Consider the following 19,283-nt stretch of genomic DNA (forward strand, 5'->3'; position numbering starts at 1 on the left):
TTAATTTCGAGTTCCTTCACAGTAAACATGATAAATGCTACTACACGTACACACTTAAAAAAACAAAACATGGCACCTAATTTTTTTTACTATAAGAGATACAATTAAAAACTTATATATTTGAGCTAATCAGACAAAATGAACAAAAAAATATATATATTTACAAATTAAAAACTTAACTCTAATCAGTCTTGACCATTACAAATTTTATGGTCCTAAATTTTAATTTTTTTTAATTTCTATTTTTTTATTATTTTCCAATTTTCTGAGATTCTATCACAGTATTATACTGAACGTAAAGAGTATTTGTCAGATTTGAAAATTTTTGTACCTTACTATCAATATTTATTATGGTATGGACTCTTAGAGTAGTTTCAGTAAAAATTACACAAACTAGCATCACTCTCTTTTTTTTACATCTACAAATCCTAAAGACTAAAGGAAGTTGATAGAAAAAAATAGTAATAAACACTACATTCGCAAGCTTAAATTAAAGCTAACTCACAAAAATATTTATAACATAAAAATCGAATGACTTTGTACACAATTTTAATTTAAAAAAGCTTTCATAATGTTCTTAAGACATTCTAAAATAAATTACGTTTGTTTTGTATCAATAATTATATTATCAACGATTTTCGAATCTGCTGGTGGTGTCGTCAAGGATGTATTTATTATAGAATTAGTCACATTAATCAGTTTTTCATTGTGGCTATTTCGTTTTGGGTGTGAGATTAATGGAATTCCTTTGGATAATTCCGTAGGATGTGGCAAGGCATATCTTAATTTATCCCAAAACCATGGATCACCCCATTTCACATAGGTATTCATTGAAAGATAAGCTTTCAGCTCCGGGTCAAGATTCTCAGTTGGTCCTATATCACCGTACAATATAACAATGACTCTGGCTCTTCCTTCGCTAAGCGCCTGTGAATGAGCGGCTCGAAACTCCATCCGGCCCCACACACTCTCCAAAAAGTTTGGCGACAATACAACAATCGTTCTTCTAGATTCTTCAACACTACGTGCAATTTGATTTGGTATAAAATCGCCAACTATCCAATCTCTATAGTGTAAACATAATTTATATTTTGTCGGACCATTCTCCAAACCAGGAACTAATTTGTCTACAACAAAATTCTCATCCTGCGATGAATAGCTGACAAATGCATCGTATTGTTTATCCTTATCCAGTTCTTCTTCAGTGACAAACCATAAACACATTCTATGCGCATATAACCATACTTTAATCTCTCGCTGATATCGATAATAGGCTGTTGCAATCAATCCAATTAATAATCCAGATACACCAAGTACAATGCTCACTATGCCAATATAATCAGATGCAGTCGGACATACATTGTTCACTTTTGTTATTAATGGTTCTCCAGTTTTACAGGTTAAATTGTTATAATTTGTTACCTGCAACAATATTATATTTACGGATTATTAAGCAAGTATTATTTTTGTTTATAGCAAAGTTCAGCAATAAATATAGAAAAATTTTAAAGCTTAACAACATATAAGTCTTCTTGTGGAAATGAATATTTCATTGAACTTATTTTTTTTAATTTTTGTATTTTTTAAAGAATATATAATCAGATTTTTGTTGTAAACCTTAGTCTGAAAATAATTTCTTTTGTTAAAAACGAAGCAAAATGCGATTAAATTAGATCGGTCTTCAACAGCTTAATAGTTGAAGAAGTTTATTATTTGTTTTCCGAAGTCAGAAATGTCAGGTTTAGTAATTATTGAAATAACATATTTGAGGAAGACTCAGTAGGGAAAAAAGCGGAATTACTGGACGAACTTTTATATAAATAAAAGGGAAAATAGGCTGAAAATTATGAAATTGAAACGGTGAATTTTGTGAGATTTTTAGTGGAGTAAATCACCCAGTTGAATTTTCTTTTTTTCTTTTTCTGCATTTTTTAAATCAATTAATGTAAGATCTTTGGTACATGAGATCCATTATTTTATTTTACTGAAAATCAATCTACGCTTTAATACTTTTCCTTAATACGTCAAGTAAAACATTACCAAACTTTATGTTTATAATTGAAATTAAACAATAACAAATACCTGTTTTAAGATTTTTGAAAGAAAATTAATGAAACTTTTGGCTTCGCAATCACAATTCCAAGGATTATTCGTCAATGTTAGATTTTCAAGACGAGTAAAATTTTTCAACATATTTATGGCAGCTGTATCCATAATTGTCATGTTATTGTTGTCCAGATTTAAATCCTTAAAAAGTAAATACAAATTTTTTAAATAATAATTATAAGATATAAAAATATAATTTTACTATTTAAAATTGTTTAGCTACGCTTATTCGTAATTCTTAAAATATTGATTATAATGTGCTTTATTTTCAAGTTCATTCAATCACTTGATTTTTAATGGCCGAATTCTGTCGGTATTTTAAAAGCTACATAAAATTGGAAAAATAATTGGGTTAACTAATGAAAAGTTGTTGAAGATAAAAACGTTTTACACGAAAAAAACAACCTGGGGTTTTCTTCTTGCAGAAGAAGCCCACATTCGTAATTAAGAATAAGTAGTAGAAAGGAAATATTAAGTGGTAAATATAAGTATAATAAAGAAAAATTAGTTTCTGCATTATAAAATAATAATAATAATAATAATAATAGGATAACTATTTTAATAGAATACATACCGTTAAATTTTTGGAGAAAGATCCTAAACTAAGCTTTCTGATATTGTTATTAGATAGATCTATCTTGGTCACCATATCATAATTTGGCCCAAGTTTAGATGGGATTACTTCCAATTTGTTATGACTAATATCTAACTCAATATGGTCATAATGTTTCGTTCTATTAACATTGCTAGGCATGTATAACGGTAAGCTTTCAAATCCTCTTTCAAAACAATCCACAATTAAAGCATCATCGTGTGGTCTATAGTAGCATGTACAATTGTGCGGGCATTGTTTCTCTTCGCATGTAAGTAATTTTGGATCTAGCGTTACAACTAGTGTACCTTTCATTTCATTATCACCAGCGCAATTTAATTCTGTACCATCAAATCTTACTACTGATTTCACCTGAAATTAAAAAAAAAAATTAATCATTGTTTTTTAATTTTGATATATTTCCTCATAAGTCTATAGTTCTGTAAAATGATTACTTAAATCTTAGAGTAAAGATTTTTTTCTAATATTTATTGCCTTTGAAGTTGAAGATCAACAGCTCCATTACCCAATTACATTTCTTTTATTCCCAATCGTTTCTAGATTTGCTGATCCTAATATTTGTTTTTCTTCACTTTGTATTGGGCATAATTACTACACTATTTACTATAGTAAGAAAATCAGGAGAACGATAGTGTTTTTTGTTTCTTTTTAGTTGAATATTTTGATTTGTACCTATAAATAAATTAGGTAACGCCCAATTTATTTGATTATTTTAAATTCATTTTCTCTTTTTACTGCCTTTGTGTTACCCACTACCTTCCTTCTGCTCTGATAATCAATCTAGCCGTATTGTTGAATCTCCTTATTCTAGAGGAAAATTAGTGGGCGTGACATAGCAGTATAAAACTACATAAAAGAAAGGACTTGCCCACTTTGGCTCAAGCTCTTAAACAAACGTCTTTCTTGGTAAAATTATAATATAAGCAGTTAGTTGATTTATTTAAATTTATTGTTCATCCAAATTTGAAAGAATCTGGATGGAGCAGGAAAAGACTGCAATAATTAAAAAATAAAGTACTCGAAAATTCTTTCAATCAAGGACCTCAAGACATGCACTTCCATAGTAAAGTCAAAATCGGAAATTATAAATTATTTTGTAATGAATATTACAATACCTGTGGAGCGAATTGATCTCTAAAATAATTCACCAGGTCATATGATCTACAATCGCAAACCAATGGATTGCCTTTTAGGACTACTCTTACACCAATATCGAATTCATTTATTGTATCATTTACTCCAAATTTATATCTTGCCAAATCTTCAGCAATATCAAAATCTATCCGGTCGATTTTATTGTAACTTAAATCCATTGTTAGTTTACGTGCTGTTACGGAAGCTAGAGATGCGTACTGAAAGAAGAAAAGAAAAAAAAAAAGCAATGAATAACGAAATTTTGAAAAACAAACATTTTTCTGGTATAAATCAATCATACTTACCGATAGATTTGGTAGATTGTTGTAACTGAGATCAAGTATTTGTAAACGTGACATTAATATAATCCAGTCTTGATATATTTGTGATATGTTATTATGACTTAGATAAAGAGCTTCCAAATTTTCTGAACAGTCTTTAAGAATGGATTGTGGAGGATCCAGTCCTGGATAGTTTACTTGCAAATCTTTGATCTTGTTGTTAGACAAATTGATTGTTTTAAGTTTGTTTGTTTTTAAAAATGTATAACTATTGATATTTTTGATGCTATTGCGTGATAGGTCTAAAACTTCCAAGTTATTCAAAGAGCTGAAAATTTTTCTAAAAAAATAAAGAAAAATGAAAATTAATAAAATTTATTTTAATTCATGCACTTAGCCTATATTTAAATTGAGAGCCATATTTTTTTTGAAGGTTTCGGATAGAATTCAGCATTTAATTTTGGTTTCGTGTTTCTTTTTTTTTCCTGGGCCTATCCCATAAAGGTAATTAATAACCTACCCGGTGGTTATCGAACAGTGTCTGGGGACTTCATGCGTAAATTTCATTCAAAATATACAATATTAAAAACCATGCGTGTCTTAATATATTTATATTTTAATACTTCTTTTTTTTATTTGTAAACATAAATTATGAAAACAAATTAAAAGTAAAATCATGTAGAAAATGTTTAGCTCATATAAAAAGTAGCTCTTCTTCTAAAGTTATCCTCTGTTCAGAAATATTTCGCGAAAACTTGTAATTTTAACTAAATGTAAAACAATAATTCTGTGTTTGTATCGTATATTATATAATTGAAATTATTTAAATTAACATTAAAAGAAAGAATTACTTATCTATTATTGCTTCTATTCTATTAGTTCTTACGAATTATACTTACTCTGTTAATGTCGTAAGTGCATTTCTAGCCAAATTGAGAATCTTCAGCTGAGTCGTTGTCTGGAAAAGCCCGTCCGGCAAGGAAGTAATTTTATTTCTGCTCAAATTAATATTTTCCAATTTAGTATTATCTTTGAAGAAATCCTTGGGCAAAGTTACTAATAGATTTTTCTCCAGAGTTAGATTAATAAGCGACGTACTTCCAGCGATGAAGTCTTCAGTTAGAATTAGCAGATTACAATTTAGAATAGAAATTTTTTGTAATTGAGTCATGTTTGCTAGAAAACCTGCCGGAAGTGATGGCAAATCTATACGATTATTGTTGATCAAAACTGATTCTAAATTTGGATTGCTTAAAAATAATCCTTGCGGTAATGATGTGAAATTATTTGTTGATAAGTTGATTATTTTTAATTTTGTAAGATCAGCGAATATATCTGGTGGTAAACTAGTTAGCCCATTTGAATTAATATCCAAATTCTCTAGATTTGGTACGTCAGTAAATAGTGCTCGTGAAAGATTTCTCAATCTATTACCCCACAAGTTCAATAATCTTAATTTTGTTAGATTCTTAAATATTCCTGGCTCAAGATAACTCAAGTTATTACTGCCTAGTTCCAGTACATCAAGTTTAGGCGTATATCGGAAAATGTTCTTTGGTAATGTCAAATGATTATTTTTAAGATCTAACCAAGTTATATTGGTTGTATCATGAAATAGATCTTCAGGCAATTCTCGTAAAGAATTTGTATTCAGATTTAACTTTGTAATATCTTTCAATCCTTCTAAATGTTTTCTAGTCAGTCCATTGCTTGAATTTACTAGAGTGGACACACCTAATGCTTTAATTGTTGGTATTTTAAGATTGTTTAACAATTCTTTAAATGATACCGTTGGTAATGGACAATATCTAATGATAAATGATGAAACTGGGCCAACTTCAATACCATATAATGAATTTAATACTTCCCATTTGTTCGTATCTGAACATTGTATTTGTACAAATTTTTCTGGCATAATTTGAGCGAGTAATTTTGGGGATTCAATTCCTTTTGGACACATTAATTCGTAATCACCACGTACACCATTCGAGCATGTACAGTTTTCGGAATATTGGCAATTAAATTCAGCTAACAGCTTATTAGGTAGTGCGCTGAGGAACACTAATATTACCCACTTCATCTGAAACATAAAAATGTAAAAAATATAAATCATGTGACAAAATCATTTAAATGAGAAGTTTTATTAGAGAATGCAGAGTTTTAAGATTAATTATTGAGTTAATGGAAGAAGAAGGTTTTGTTATTCGCAATATTGTTATTAAGAAGCCTTAATTCAGCATAATGAGAAGAAATTTTTTGAACTGAACAGGCTTTTTGAAGATGTGTTGATGGTACGAAGAGGTTATAATAAAGCTACTAGAACCTACTCAAGGCGGAGGGGGCTCATTAAAAAGAACTTATAAGTTTTCAAATTTTTATAGACTCGTTTATACATACAAAAGAATAAAATATCGTTAAGTGTGAAGTGAGACAAACTTAAGGTGCCTAAATACGTAAATGCAACTGCTAAAGCTTCACTGATTATACCTAAATACAGTAGACGCTTTCAAGAGCCGCCTGTTAATATAACGTTATAACGAAATAAAAAATCTCATTTCATCAGATTATTTTAACTGCCATTAAATGATTGATTATAAGAGATGAAGTGGAGCTTATCATACTGGTAAGCACCTGAGTGTGGTAAGTGACGTAATGCTATTGGCTTTTAGAATTGATATGGCATTGGTTTATATGTAAATCCGCCTTGAGTTTTTTTTTTTTGGAGAAGGGAAAAAAAGGCCCTGGTTTGATTTGAAAATTGGTTAAAACCAGAGAGTTGCAGTTTTGTAGTTTGTTAAGGAAAAATATATTTATCTTTTGCAGTGGATTCTCTTTTAAGCCTTACTGGTTCAATCCTAATATGGATCCTATGGAACCTAATAATAAAATCTTAGCAGGAAACTTGGGACCGAAAATGGCCAACAAATATTTTTATGTAGTTTTCACTTATACATTTACTGTATCAAGAGTATTTTATGCATAAATGCTGTGAGTGAAATTTGGCGAACTGTTTTTCGTTCCAATCTTTTTTTTTAAATAATATTCTGGTTAGTTCTTGTTTGTTGAATTGTCGGTCGGTACTAGTTACTGGTGTTCTTGCATTCTTTGATGAAAATTAAGTTATAGTTTTCACTTAAGCCTATTCTTTTCTTTCGACCAAACTGTTCAGTGATAGAAGTCCAGGCATTTGGGATTGAGAACATGAGAAATTGGTAGTTTAATAAGTTGGCTATCTGCCTCTAATTTATTTTTGTCCTTCAAACATAACTGGTTCTTCAGTTGCCTATAATTGATCCCGAGGAATTGAATCTTTTTTGACTCGCTTTAGCTGATTAATTTAAAAGAATTGGATCAGTAAGTTGTGATTAATTTTTTGTTTGTTTTCGGATTTTCACGCTGGAGATAACCACAAATATTGGAATTACTTTGTAAAGAGAAGGTTCTTAACCTGGTCATCAGTTAATCTAATCATTGACTTTGTTTCCCTTAATAGCTAAATGATATCTTGGTAATACTTTCTAAATCTATCGTAATATGAAGTCCACTCAGCTACCGAAAAAGTGAAACTTTATTTAAGACTTTATTAATGAATAATATATTAAACCTTTGTTATTATAATCTTTTTATAATAAATCTTAACATATTAAAAAAAAATTTTTTTTTAAGGTTGTGACGCGCTTTCATGAAGCAGTTTTCAACTTGTAACTGAAATTAGAAAATTGTAACTTAGGCATAATAAAAAGTAAAGTGAAGTAATTGCCTATTTTTTCAGTCGGGCTTAACGTCCAACTACCAATTAGGTGTCGTGGACGGAGGCGACTAGCAAACACACTTTACTGTAAATTTCTTTTATTAACCATTAAATAAAATCCAAGGCCTAAAGACCGGGAGTCGAACCCAGTTAGCACACAATACTTATTAGCTTTGCAGGTCTCGCCTCTAACCGTTCGGCTATCGTGGCGCCTCACTTAGGCATAATAAAAAGTAAAGTGAAGTAATTGCCTATTTTTTCAGTCGGGGCTTAACGTCCAACTACCAATTAGGTGTCGTGGACGGAGGCGACTAGCAAACACACTTTACTGTAAATTTCTTTTATTAACCATTAAATAAAATCCAAGGCCTAAAGACCGGGAGTCGAACCCAGTACCACAATACATATTAGCTTTGCAGGTCTCGCCTCTAACCGTTCGGCTATGGCTATCGTGGCGCCTCACTTAGGCATAATTTTTAAATTATTTATTTAATTCTGTAATTTAAATCTAGTGAATATTTCACTATTTCTGTAGGTACGAAACAGAAGTGATACTAGAAAGTTTAAAAGTCATCTCCTTCATTCAGGGATCCCTTTCTAAAACGTTGCTATTTCTTGGATACTTTTTCAAGGAGAGTTAAGAATATTAAAAACATGTTCAAAGTCAAATTCATCGGTTGCTACTTCTTATTATTATTTTTATTATCATTTAAGAATCCAATTTTTAGCTACACTTCCCAAGTGATAAAGTTAGCCAATGCCAAACTGTTCTATTTTTTTTTGCATCTTTCTGGAATACAGTCTGAAACGTGGGAGTCTTGTTTTAGAGAAATGCTATTTACATTGGCAGAAATTGGTAAGCCTGTTTCGCATTCAATAATTTTGTTACAATAAACGCAGTTAATTTTGTATTTAAATTTGTAAATTCCAACTTTTGGAGAATTTTGACCGTGGTTTTGTTTGAATGTTCACGGTTTATTGTTATTGTTTATCTTTTAAAATTCGTTTTTAAACTATATTCTCACTGAAAATTTGCTGCTTTTTTTTTAATTGCATCTTTTGTTTTCATTGTCTTGCAACGACCTTGGCCATTGCTTTGCTCGATGGTTGGTTTAATGAATGCTTTACAAATGACTATGCCTGCTTTTTATAACTTTACCAGCATTGGTTACAAATATAGATTTCAACGAAAGATATCAGAATAGTCTAAATTAACGTAAAGCTTTGAAAAAAAACAACTTCGGAAAAGATAAATTTAATAAGTTAAATTGATTAAAAAAATGTAATATTGCAATCATTTTGACTGATAGTTATTTTATTTCTAAATTCTGTACTTTTAAGAGCTGTAATAATTACTAAGAGATAAAGAAGTATAATGTATATCTAGAGAAACATTAGTAGAAAAATAATGAACGATTCGTCATAATGCTAACTTCCTGAGACATAACATTCAACATTCGTGTTTAATAATCTAGTTCGAACACTCGTACAACTTTAACTACCAATTCTATGCGTTCTAACTCACAAAAAGTTTGAGTTATATTTATATCACTTTAGAAGAAATATACTCTCAGAAAAATCCTTAAAATAGAATTTTTGGGAAAAACGTTGCAAGTAAAAATGCATAACTTTGTGTGTGTTGTCGCTATACAAAGTTTAAATAATGACAGAAGCGATTTGTGTGAAAATACTTCAGGGCTTTCTACTTTTGAACATCCTGCAGGCCTATTCTGAAGACACTCGAACGGCCCACGTTCCAGATATCCTAGTTTTAAGCGCAGGAAGTATGTCCTTTTTCTTTAAACGATCTTCTTTTTAACACAATAAGGGCTTTTATAACATCAATATTTATTTCTCTATGATTTGGAATTTACTTAGAGCTGTTGGTACACTTGATGACTGCCTTCTTTCTTTCAGAAACAGCGTGTTTAGCCAATTCGCCCGGTGGCAACAATCTCATAGCAGTTTGTATTTCCCGTGAAGAGGATAGTGATCTGTTGTTCTAGTGAGATAGCCCGGCTAGCCTTCCGCTGCAATGCGTTCGAAGATATCATACTCAAAGCTGGTCATGATGCTCATGGCTTTAGAGGAAACACCAGTGTTATGATGGACTTGCTTCAACGCCTTATAGGTGTTGTGTTGCTTTCCATCATCTTGTGTGTTTTTCATTCATTTTGTTATAGAACATCCTAAAAAACTTCCAAATCTAAGGCGAGCAGTTTCATTGGAATTTGTAACTGCAGTTACCACTTCGTGGCGTTTTATACATTTATTCATTGCTTTAGCGGATGTGCTATAATTGAATGCAGCTTTTTCATGTATTTATCCAATCCTTAGTGTCATTTATTGGACACAATTTCTTTATCCTTTATTTCCTTCCTAGATCCTGTTGCTGGTATACACTAGGTTACCCAATTTGCTCGACATTCGGACTTACTTAGTTTCTGATATTCTGTGTAAAGCCTTTTTTTTTTGTACTCTCCAGTTCCAATTTAGCATCCCTTACTGGAAGTCTATTATCACACTATTTGCCATCTACACGTGGAATTCTAGCAATGTTTTTGATTCGTATTAACATTAAACTAACGGTAGAAAGGCTATATAAATATATATATATTTTTTCAAACATTCAGTAATTTATACGCTACTGGACAATAATTAAAGCAAACATGAGAACACAAGACGCTGTGTGACAAGTAACAAACGTATCCAGTGGTGTCACTGCATGGCATTGGAATAATCATGTCCAATAATCATGGCGCTCTCTAGTGACGTTTCAGTCAGTTGAATAGCCTAAGAGTTCGTGGATCTTCGGTTCGAAATTTTATCAGATCGAATACAAAATGGTAAGATAGGTACATCTATAAGGGTCATTTTGTTGATTTCGGATTTTTGTTAAAATTGAAATGCTTTATTGGGTACCACCATACCCTCTAGTCAGAGATTCTATTCGTGGGCCTCAGTAAAGTTTTGCACAAAATAAAATATATTTTCAATTTGTAAGTTCATGTTCATTTTCGAAGATTCTTGAATGCATGCGTTTGTATACTTTTGAGACTAGTGGAAGGTAATAACCTTCCATTCAGAACAAATGAAGGCGAATGCTGAAGGGTAAATGTGGATGTATTATAATATTGGTGTCATCACTTGAAGATTTAGTCTAGATCAGTTAGAAGCATGTACCGCCAAATTGAGATGTATTTTAATTGTGAGAGGTTTAAGTTCCGAGATCTTGGTTTTACAACAGTCATGTGAACAGTTTATAGTAATTATTACACAAATAGCCTATGCGACAAATATATTTAGGTGACTCATCATTATTTATAGCATAAAATGTTTGTTTCTAAACGTTTTTCCTGAAGAATAAAATACTTCTTCTCGATCAAAATGTATAGTTTATTGCCTTCTATTGTTTAAAAGAATTGCTATAACGAGGATAACAAAGTAACAATACTTTCTAGTTTTTTTTGAACAGAGAACTTATAATTGTATAAGCCATTAAGTTTGTAATATAGAAGGTCATTGAGCTTTTTCTATTTAAACTCAAGAACAATTAGAAAAGATTAGACAACCTTTTATTATACATTATTTGCACTGACATTTTACCCAAAAAAAAGCGTACATTGACCCCGGTCATCTTCAAAAAAAAAAAATCTTTACTACCTGGATATAACCCAAAGATAATTTGTAAACTCATATTAAGTACAGGTATAACAGAATTTTTAGAAATATTCCCACAAATTTGAGCTGAACCACAGTCAAACAACCGTGCATGAGAATAGACCCACTGTGTTGAATGGAAACTCAATATTCATTTGTAAATATATTATAATTTTTTTTTATTACTGAATATTCTCCTAATAAAAGAAGATTGAAAAATAATATTCCCAAGTTATTGGTTATTCTGTTTACTTTATGGTTATTTTAAACAAAAGGTCATTCAACTTACAATTTATTTGTAACAAATTTAAGATTTTAATTTGAAGTTGGACATTAAGCCACTACTGAAAAAATTGGTGATTACTTTAAATATTTTAAAATAAAGTATTTAATAAAAGCGAACTAATCTAGTTTAGAAATTATGCCTTAATACACTTACAGAACTGAAAAAATGACGAAGACTTTCTACATGTTTAGGATCTGCTTTCCTACCAGGATACGTTTAATTTGTTTTCTATTATTAATTTATAATTGAAGAATCGATATTCAAGAGAATCGTATGTGTCAACAAAAATATTAAAATAAATTCTTTGTATTTATGTTTTTCAAAATGGTAAGATCCATTCCTTGTGATCATCTATCTAAATGATTAAAGTACCACTTTTAATTTTATACTTTAAAAATGAGGGACTTAAATCATTTAGAAATTCATTAGGAATGAATCATTGTTCATTTTGCCAAATGTCAATTCGTTTTGATACTTTTATATAAGAAACTGTTTATTGTTGTTTTAATGTTTACAGCAGGAACTCTCTCAATTTACTTTTATTTGTTATCTTTAAAATATTAGTTATAATAATGGGTTAGAAATAATAACTAATAATCCACACTTTTTTTTTGGTTAGTACAAACTTTTGTGGACGGCCTTAGACCACCGTTAAAATCATTTTTACCTGTTGCTGTTCAGTAATTGGGATATAAATTAATTAAATTGTAAGAGAAACAGTAAAAAAGATTTGCTTTAATATATTAATTTGCAATGCTATCATAAGAACCAGGAAAGACTTTTTTTTATAATAATCAGAACCGGAAATTCCAAATGAACAAGCGTATTTTTTTTAATAATAACTTTTTACGTTGCTCTTTGTGATTATAAAAATATATATTTCTATGTTGATTAATAACCTCCCCCAAAAAAAGTGAAAGGTTACTATTAATAGAAAGGGATTTTTCCCGGGAAAACCAATCATTTCTTTCCTTTCTAATCATTTTCTTATCAATAATGTAATATCATCATGAATTAAATGATTACGTTTTTACTTATTACCAGGCTGGTAAGGGAGATCCTTATCAAAAATTCCCTTGCAAGAAACAAACACAAAGTACATTCACTTACTAAAAATAAATAAAAGTAAACAAATTGGAGAACAATGAAAAACAAAAAAAAAAAAAAAGAAAATATATTACAATACCTTGGTGTGAGCTTTAAAGCTTAGCATTATTTAATTTGATTTAATTTTCTGTTCCTTTTTATAAAGTTTTCATACTGGATCCTATAAATTTGTCCATTTTTTTTGTATGGAGCAATATTAGGATCACTATATCACACCAATAATAATAATGAATGATTTTTGACACTACACTACACCAAGTTTATACAAACGAAGGTACTAAGAGAAAAACAGGAGAACAACACTACACGAATAGGACATCCGAACACCACTAAAACTCTTTCCAACAGCGGAATATACTCTTCGGGAGAGGAGATAGAACGTGGCTACTGTCTCCCTCCTCCTTACTCTAACACTCATGACCACCACCTCTTCTCCGCACTCTTCGAGTATACCCCCGCTCAAACGTAGCTAGTTCTCTAATAAAGTGGTGGGGATAAACTTGTTTAATGTAAATCCCCACTACTTCTGGCCTTCGAGTGTATGTATGTTCGTGGAATATCATTAGCAAAAAAAAAAACAATTTTATTCATCTTTAAAAAATTTTATTTACTTATGAATGTGAATTTAATATTTTTCTATTAAAGTATCTCCTTTAGTTTAAGCATTTCTTACAATGGCCAAATTGTTTTCAAAATTCAGAAACTTTGTTGTTATACTCTCTTGTAAAAGAGCACATTGAATATTGTTGTTAGTTTTCTATTGTTATCAAATTGATGACTTTCGACTTTTGTTGTTATTATAGTCTATGTTTATTGCGTTCATATGTTTTTGTTTCTTACTTGTGTTTTTCTTAATAGTTTCGATTTTAAACAACTGGTTATTTCTGGTATAACTCATTACTCAGACTTTTGCTAATTACATGGCTAATATGTATTATCTTGTTAGCATTCTAAATAGAATACAACAGTTATATAAAATATACAAATAATAATAATTTTCTGACTGAATTCAGTTCATCAAATGAGCACTTAGTGTTTCAAGTTACAAAATTAATTGAAGCGCCTCTTCGACGCTCTGAAATGATAAAACCAAAACGCTAGACTCGAGATCCTAAAGATTGCTAAGAAGTAATTCCTACAGGTCATTCTTAATTTTTTCCTTACAGTTCTGAAGTTTTTTTAAATTTATTTATATTCGAATTTCACTGAATGAAGCTTCATTAAAGTTCCACTGGGGGGGGGGGGAAGGAGTTTTTGAAGAAAAAATGCCCTTAAAAGTATTTAAATGCCAGGAATGCATGAAATTATAGATTCAATGATGACAAGCCAACTGATTAACTTTATTGATGGGCAGTAATTTTGATTTTCTCAATGATTCTTTTCGCTGATTGATAACTTGAAGTGGCAATTCGTGACAATCGATATACAGAGAATGGTAGACTTATTTAAATCGATATATTTTTGAATCAATAGAGAGTTTGTCTTGATTGAGAGAAAGACTGTGCTAATAATTAAATAAATGACCTTGGCATCACCTTTTTGAACATTCTATTCTTGGTTTGTATAATAGTTAGTTGTATTTTGATAAAGATCAAGCAGTTATTCTGCTTATTAATCTCACAAAGTGAATGATGTAACCGCAAAATTGCTGGAGCATTTTCTATAAAGTTTTTCAATTCATTTTCCTTCTTTATAGTGTAAATACGAGTATGATTCACACAGGTTCTTGTTGTCATTTCTTCAGTAATTTTTGATTCCACTTTTGATTATTCTTGACTGTAGTTGACATTCTCCATCGATTTAAAAGATGCTGGTCCAGTGATTTACTTTGAGTGTACTGTTCAATAATTGAACTTGTTGCCAAGGTGTAACTGATCCTGCTCAGATAAATTTCAATAAAATTTTAAAGGAGTACTTGTTTTATTTTGAGTGATTCATTCTGTTTAAACAGTTGGACATTATTGTACCGTTGCTTACATTAGCTGACATTACAAAAGGACAAACCTTGTTTGTCACATTAATAAAACGAAAAATAAAACAAAATAAAAAAAAGAACCTCTGATTGCTTCTAATTACTTAGTTGTGATTAAATTATTGTCTTATCAGTAAGTTCTTGTTTTCTCTGTTGATATTGGCTCATTTCTGATTTTGCCCTTTAGGATACAAAAAAAAATGTATAAAAAACAAAAAAATAAATTAAAAAAACAAGTGCCGATAAAACAGTTGTCAAGACTTTTTTTTAACTTCAAATTAAAAAAAAATAATTTAACCTTGATTCATTTTCCCATTATATAATTGAAAATTTTGTGAACTATTAAAAGTGAACTCTTTTTGTTATTGTGATCGTGCTTGATTGATTTCCGTTTTTTGGAATACACGTATTTTTGCGCTTCCTGGAAGGGTGGTGGGGGGGAAATAAGGAATAGAGGTTTTTACAAATCAGTCTTCAGTAGGTTTTTTGTCTGTTTTCTGCACAACTCAAAAATGAAAACTGACGGGATGTTCAGATACTTTATTTTTTTTTTTTTAAAAGGTTTAAGGCGTGTCAACATCTAAGGTTATTGGCGCCCGGAGCTCTTTTCATTGCACTGCCGGCCTCCGGACAGTGTTCTCTCGTTACAGACAACACTGTCCATCACCGGACAGCTCACTGTAAGAAGCTCCTCCTAGTAAGAGAAAATCTAAGGGTCAGCAGCTGGATTCGAACCTGGGACCTCCGCGTGGGAGTCCAGTACGCTAACCGCATAGCTAATCCCTTCCCTAGATACTTTATTTGAGCTGAGGGTTGTGAGTTTTTTTTTAAAGGAGGGGGTAAAAACATCTAACCGGAAGTAATTCCTTTACTACGTCATTGTTTGGTCTAAGTTTTTAGGAGATTTTTTTTCTTATAAATGGGTGTAACGATTTTTCTTGTGTACCAATTACTATCTCTGTGCCTAGAGACTGAATTCTATGTGATCAGGCAGTGTGATAGAGTCGTATAGAAAGGAACTTTGAAAGCGTAAATGAAAAGTTGGACTGAAAGAATGGCAGACATTTCAAGATAGCCTGCCGAAGATCTTGAAGTAAAGTAAAGTAATTGCTTTTTTTTCAGGCGGACATTACGTCCAACTACCAATTAGGTGTCGTGGACGGAGGCGACTAGCAAAACATACTTTGTTTACTGTAAATTTCTTTCATTAACCATTAAATAAAAATCCAAGGCCTAAGACTGGGGAATCGAACCCAGTACCACAATACACATAGTAGCTTTACAGGTCTCGCGCCTCTAACCGCTCGGCTACCGTGGCGCCTTAGATCTCCAAGTATTATATTACAACTAACGAGATGAGAACTCTGTAGATGAGATGTTAGTCTGATAGAAATGATTTGACAATCTTAAAGCTTATGAATAATCATAGAAATTCTTTTACGGTTATTTTGCTTAAGTATTGTCACGTGTAAATATTGTAATCTTTATTTTGAACTGATAATATAAATTGGTTGGCCAAGTTAATTTATATTATAATTTATTCATTAAATTGATTGAGGACACTTCTTCTCAATAATGATTAATTATTAATTATGTATGATGGCGGATATAATACATTTATATCAACTAAATCAGTTGTTTTGAACTCGGGTGACCACAGTTTGCTGATAATAATAGATAAAATTAACTTTTTTTAAAATAAAAACGTTCTTTTCATTTATTTGGTTAATATTGGGTAATTAAATGAATATAATTAACTAAATTTAATTACATTTATTATGTTTTACTTAATTTTTTTTCTGCGAGTATTTAGGTTCTTGGAGATCACTCTGATACACAACTTAGATTTTGTTTATTGTGGATAATGTATAATCGATTTCTCGATCCAGCTCCTGACTGAATGCTGTGTAGGACACTTAGTAGGTTTAAGAATTGTTGGTTGTTTGCTGGCTGAAGTTATGCTATCCATTGCTCTAGAGGACTTAGATTTATTGCTAGCAAAAGTTACAGTACGAGGTGTGGCTATTAAATAACAAGACCATTGCTGTAAAACATTTTATTTTAAATTTATACATATTTAGTTATTATCACCTTCAATATACACCACTCCCCTATCCCTACAACGCTCCATGCGAATTTACCATTGTTCGAAACAGTGCTGGAAGTCTTTTTCTGTGAGCTCCTGCTTAACGCGTGCCGCTATTTCTTTTAGAGAGTTTCAACGGACTGAAATCGTGTTCCTTTTAATGCAGACTTTGACTTTGGGGAACAGATCTAAAGTCACATGGGGCCAGGTCAGGCGAATAAGGCGGATGGCCTAAAACTCGGATGTTGTACTTGGCTAGAAACGTCTTGTGACAGACAATACAGGGTGTGCCGGCGCGCTGTCTTGATGGAGAGAACCCATGACTTGTTCTTCCACAAATCGGGTCGGTTTTTTCCTTACTCTTTCACGGTAGTAATGTTGATTAATTATAATCGATATTTTCATCCGTTTTGGACGTGGAAGGGCGACCCCGGGCGGTCATCATCTCCAACGTCTTCTCCTGGCCATCTTGAAAACGCTTGAACCACTCAAAAACTCGCGCACGTGATTAATAATTCATCGCTATAAACTTCTTTTAATAAAAGATAAGTTTCAGTAGCGGTTTTATCAAGTTTTGATGTGAAATTTCACGACAATTCGTTGCTCTACTACATGTGTAGTATCATGTTTTCGGCAAAACGAAACTAACACCTCTTACACAAACGACGGTTCCGGTCAGACAGATTTCTCTAACAAACACGTGAGACGCTGCAATCGAAAGAGAAGGCTTTACGCTGCACAGCTGTCGGTCGTTAAGATTTGGCGCATGCATAGTTTTTCTGTAGCAGCATCAGTCTCGTTATTTAATAGCCACACCTCGTACTTTTGGAACTTTAAATCATGCTTTATCTTTTTTTTTTTAGTGTAAGACTTAGAGAAATCATGTATTGAATTGCTATAGTTCCTCCCTGATTAGGAAAAATAGTGTGAAAAACAATAATAATTTTGAGAAATAGTATTGATCCTCACTCTCAAAGAAAGGTTGATACAATCTAAAAGCGAACAAAACATGAACTAGTTTAGATATCGGCCATCCATATCCTAGATTTAAAGTAATCTTAGCAAAAGCAGGAGTGAAGGGAAGGATTTTATGTGGTAATTAAGGAAATCTAGCGTATAATTTCTACAAAACTCAATGATAGATGAAAGGGCGTGCATTGGGCCTTTTAGAAGTATCCACATTTTGTACACAAGGCACAGCTTTAACTGTGAAAGACCCACAGATGTGGATAATTGGTGATGTTTAACTAGCGTTAAATATCTAATTTTTGTTGGTGACAAATATCAAATAATTTATTAAGTTACTAAAATGATAGAACATATGTTGTAATTCGTACGTAGTTTGATATAATCTTGAACATTTAAAAGTTTGATAAACAAATCTCTTGTTAAAGCTATTAGAAGTTTTTTAAAGGTTATATTTTAATTCATTTCTGGGATTCTTATTTTAATGTATAAATTTATGAAACTATAAGAAATTTCATATTTTGTCAAGTCATTTTAGTCAGGAGGTTCTAAAATATTTTGCTGAACCTGGCTGTTTTAGCTTTTTTTAAAAAACAAACTTCAAACGACTTCAACGTTTAAAAGTGAGGCATTATTAACATTAATAGAATTGCCTAAATTATCTGTGCTTCTAAAAAAAAAATGATCTTTTCATTACGTATCGGTTGCCCGCAAGAGATAATCTGTTGCATGCAGGCACTTGGGGAGTAGTTACTCTCAACGGATTACCACAGCACACGCACATATTTCACAAAATATACGAGTACACATTTCAAAGGGCACAATTGGTACATGGAACTACCTTTCCTTTCCTAAGAAGTCTTCTAGGAGAGCGTAAAAGATGGCAGCCCCGGCCCACTACGCTGATGGACTATGGGCACTCACATCTTTGTAAATTAAAAGATTAAAAATAACTTAAAGGAAAAAACGGAAGGTTTTCTGAAGGTTACTCAACCATGAGAGACCTCTGGCGGACTTTTTAGAAAGCCTCTAAACCATAAGTTTGTATAACCTTTGATAATTTATTAGTTCCTTTACATTACGCTTAGTACAAATGTCGTGGTACGAGAAATAGATAAGATTTTATGCACGTATGTACCTGCATTTCATTCTGGTTAAAGATTAAAGGTTTCAACTGTCCTAAGTTGGCTGTCGCTGGTTATGAAAATGACAGTGTCTTGTTATGACTTGGTAATGTTATTTGCAGTCAGTACATTGTTTGAGGGTTTCATCCCAAACAGGTTGAGAAAAATTATTGCTGTAGCCAGCAGTGCTATTTACT

At 31.4% G+C, this 19,283-nt stretch overlaps 2 protein-coding genes across 14 annotated transcripts in view; one reads left to right on the plus strand and one right to left on the minus strand.

Annotated features, from left to right (window-relative positions):
- Positions 1-19,283, plus strand: part of Lerp (lysosomal enzyme receptor protein) — a 103,724-nt gene that overhangs the window by 24,157 nt on the left and 60,284 nt on the right. The window lies entirely within an intron of this gene.
- LOC141457813 (protein toll-like) lies at positions 71-13,364 on the minus strand. The gene is made up of 7 exons (XM_074135093.1): positions 13,018-13,364; positions 5,034-6,214; positions 4,159-4,474; positions 3,835-4,071; positions 2,681-3,070; positions 2,083-2,247; positions 71-1,422 (listed from the first exon to the last, which is right to left on the minus strand). The coding sequence occupies exons 1-7, from the start codon at positions 13,042-13,044 to the stop codon at positions 598-600; spliced, it is 3,141 nt and encodes a 1,046-aa protein (XP_073991194.1). The 5' UTR covers positions 13,045-13,364; the 3' UTR covers positions 71-597.

Source organism: Rhodnius prolixus, unplaced genomic scaffold (genome assembly GCF_049639745.1).
Source record: "Rhodnius prolixus isolate KJV_2025 unplaced genomic scaffold, Rpr scaffold_5, whole genome shotgun sequence".
NCBI classification, from domain to species: Eukaryota; Metazoa; Arthropoda; class Insecta; order Hemiptera; family Reduviidae; genus Rhodnius; species Rhodnius prolixus.

What these genes read in the sequence shown, in the direction of transcription:
- LOC141457813 (XM_074135093.1), bottom strand. Translation starts at nt 13,044, where the DNA reads ATGCTAAGCTTTAAAGCTCACACCAAG. An exon ending in GCACTTACGACATTAACAGA is followed by an intron (nt 4,475 to 5,033) that starts GTAAGTATAATT and finishes TTATTTTTTTAG; the next exon opens with AAAAATTTTCAGCTCTTTGA. An exon ending in GAGATCAATTCGCTCCACAG is followed by an intron (nt 3,071 to 3,834) that starts GTATTGTAATAT and finishes TTTTAATTTCAG; the next exon opens with GTGAAATCAGTAGTAAGATT.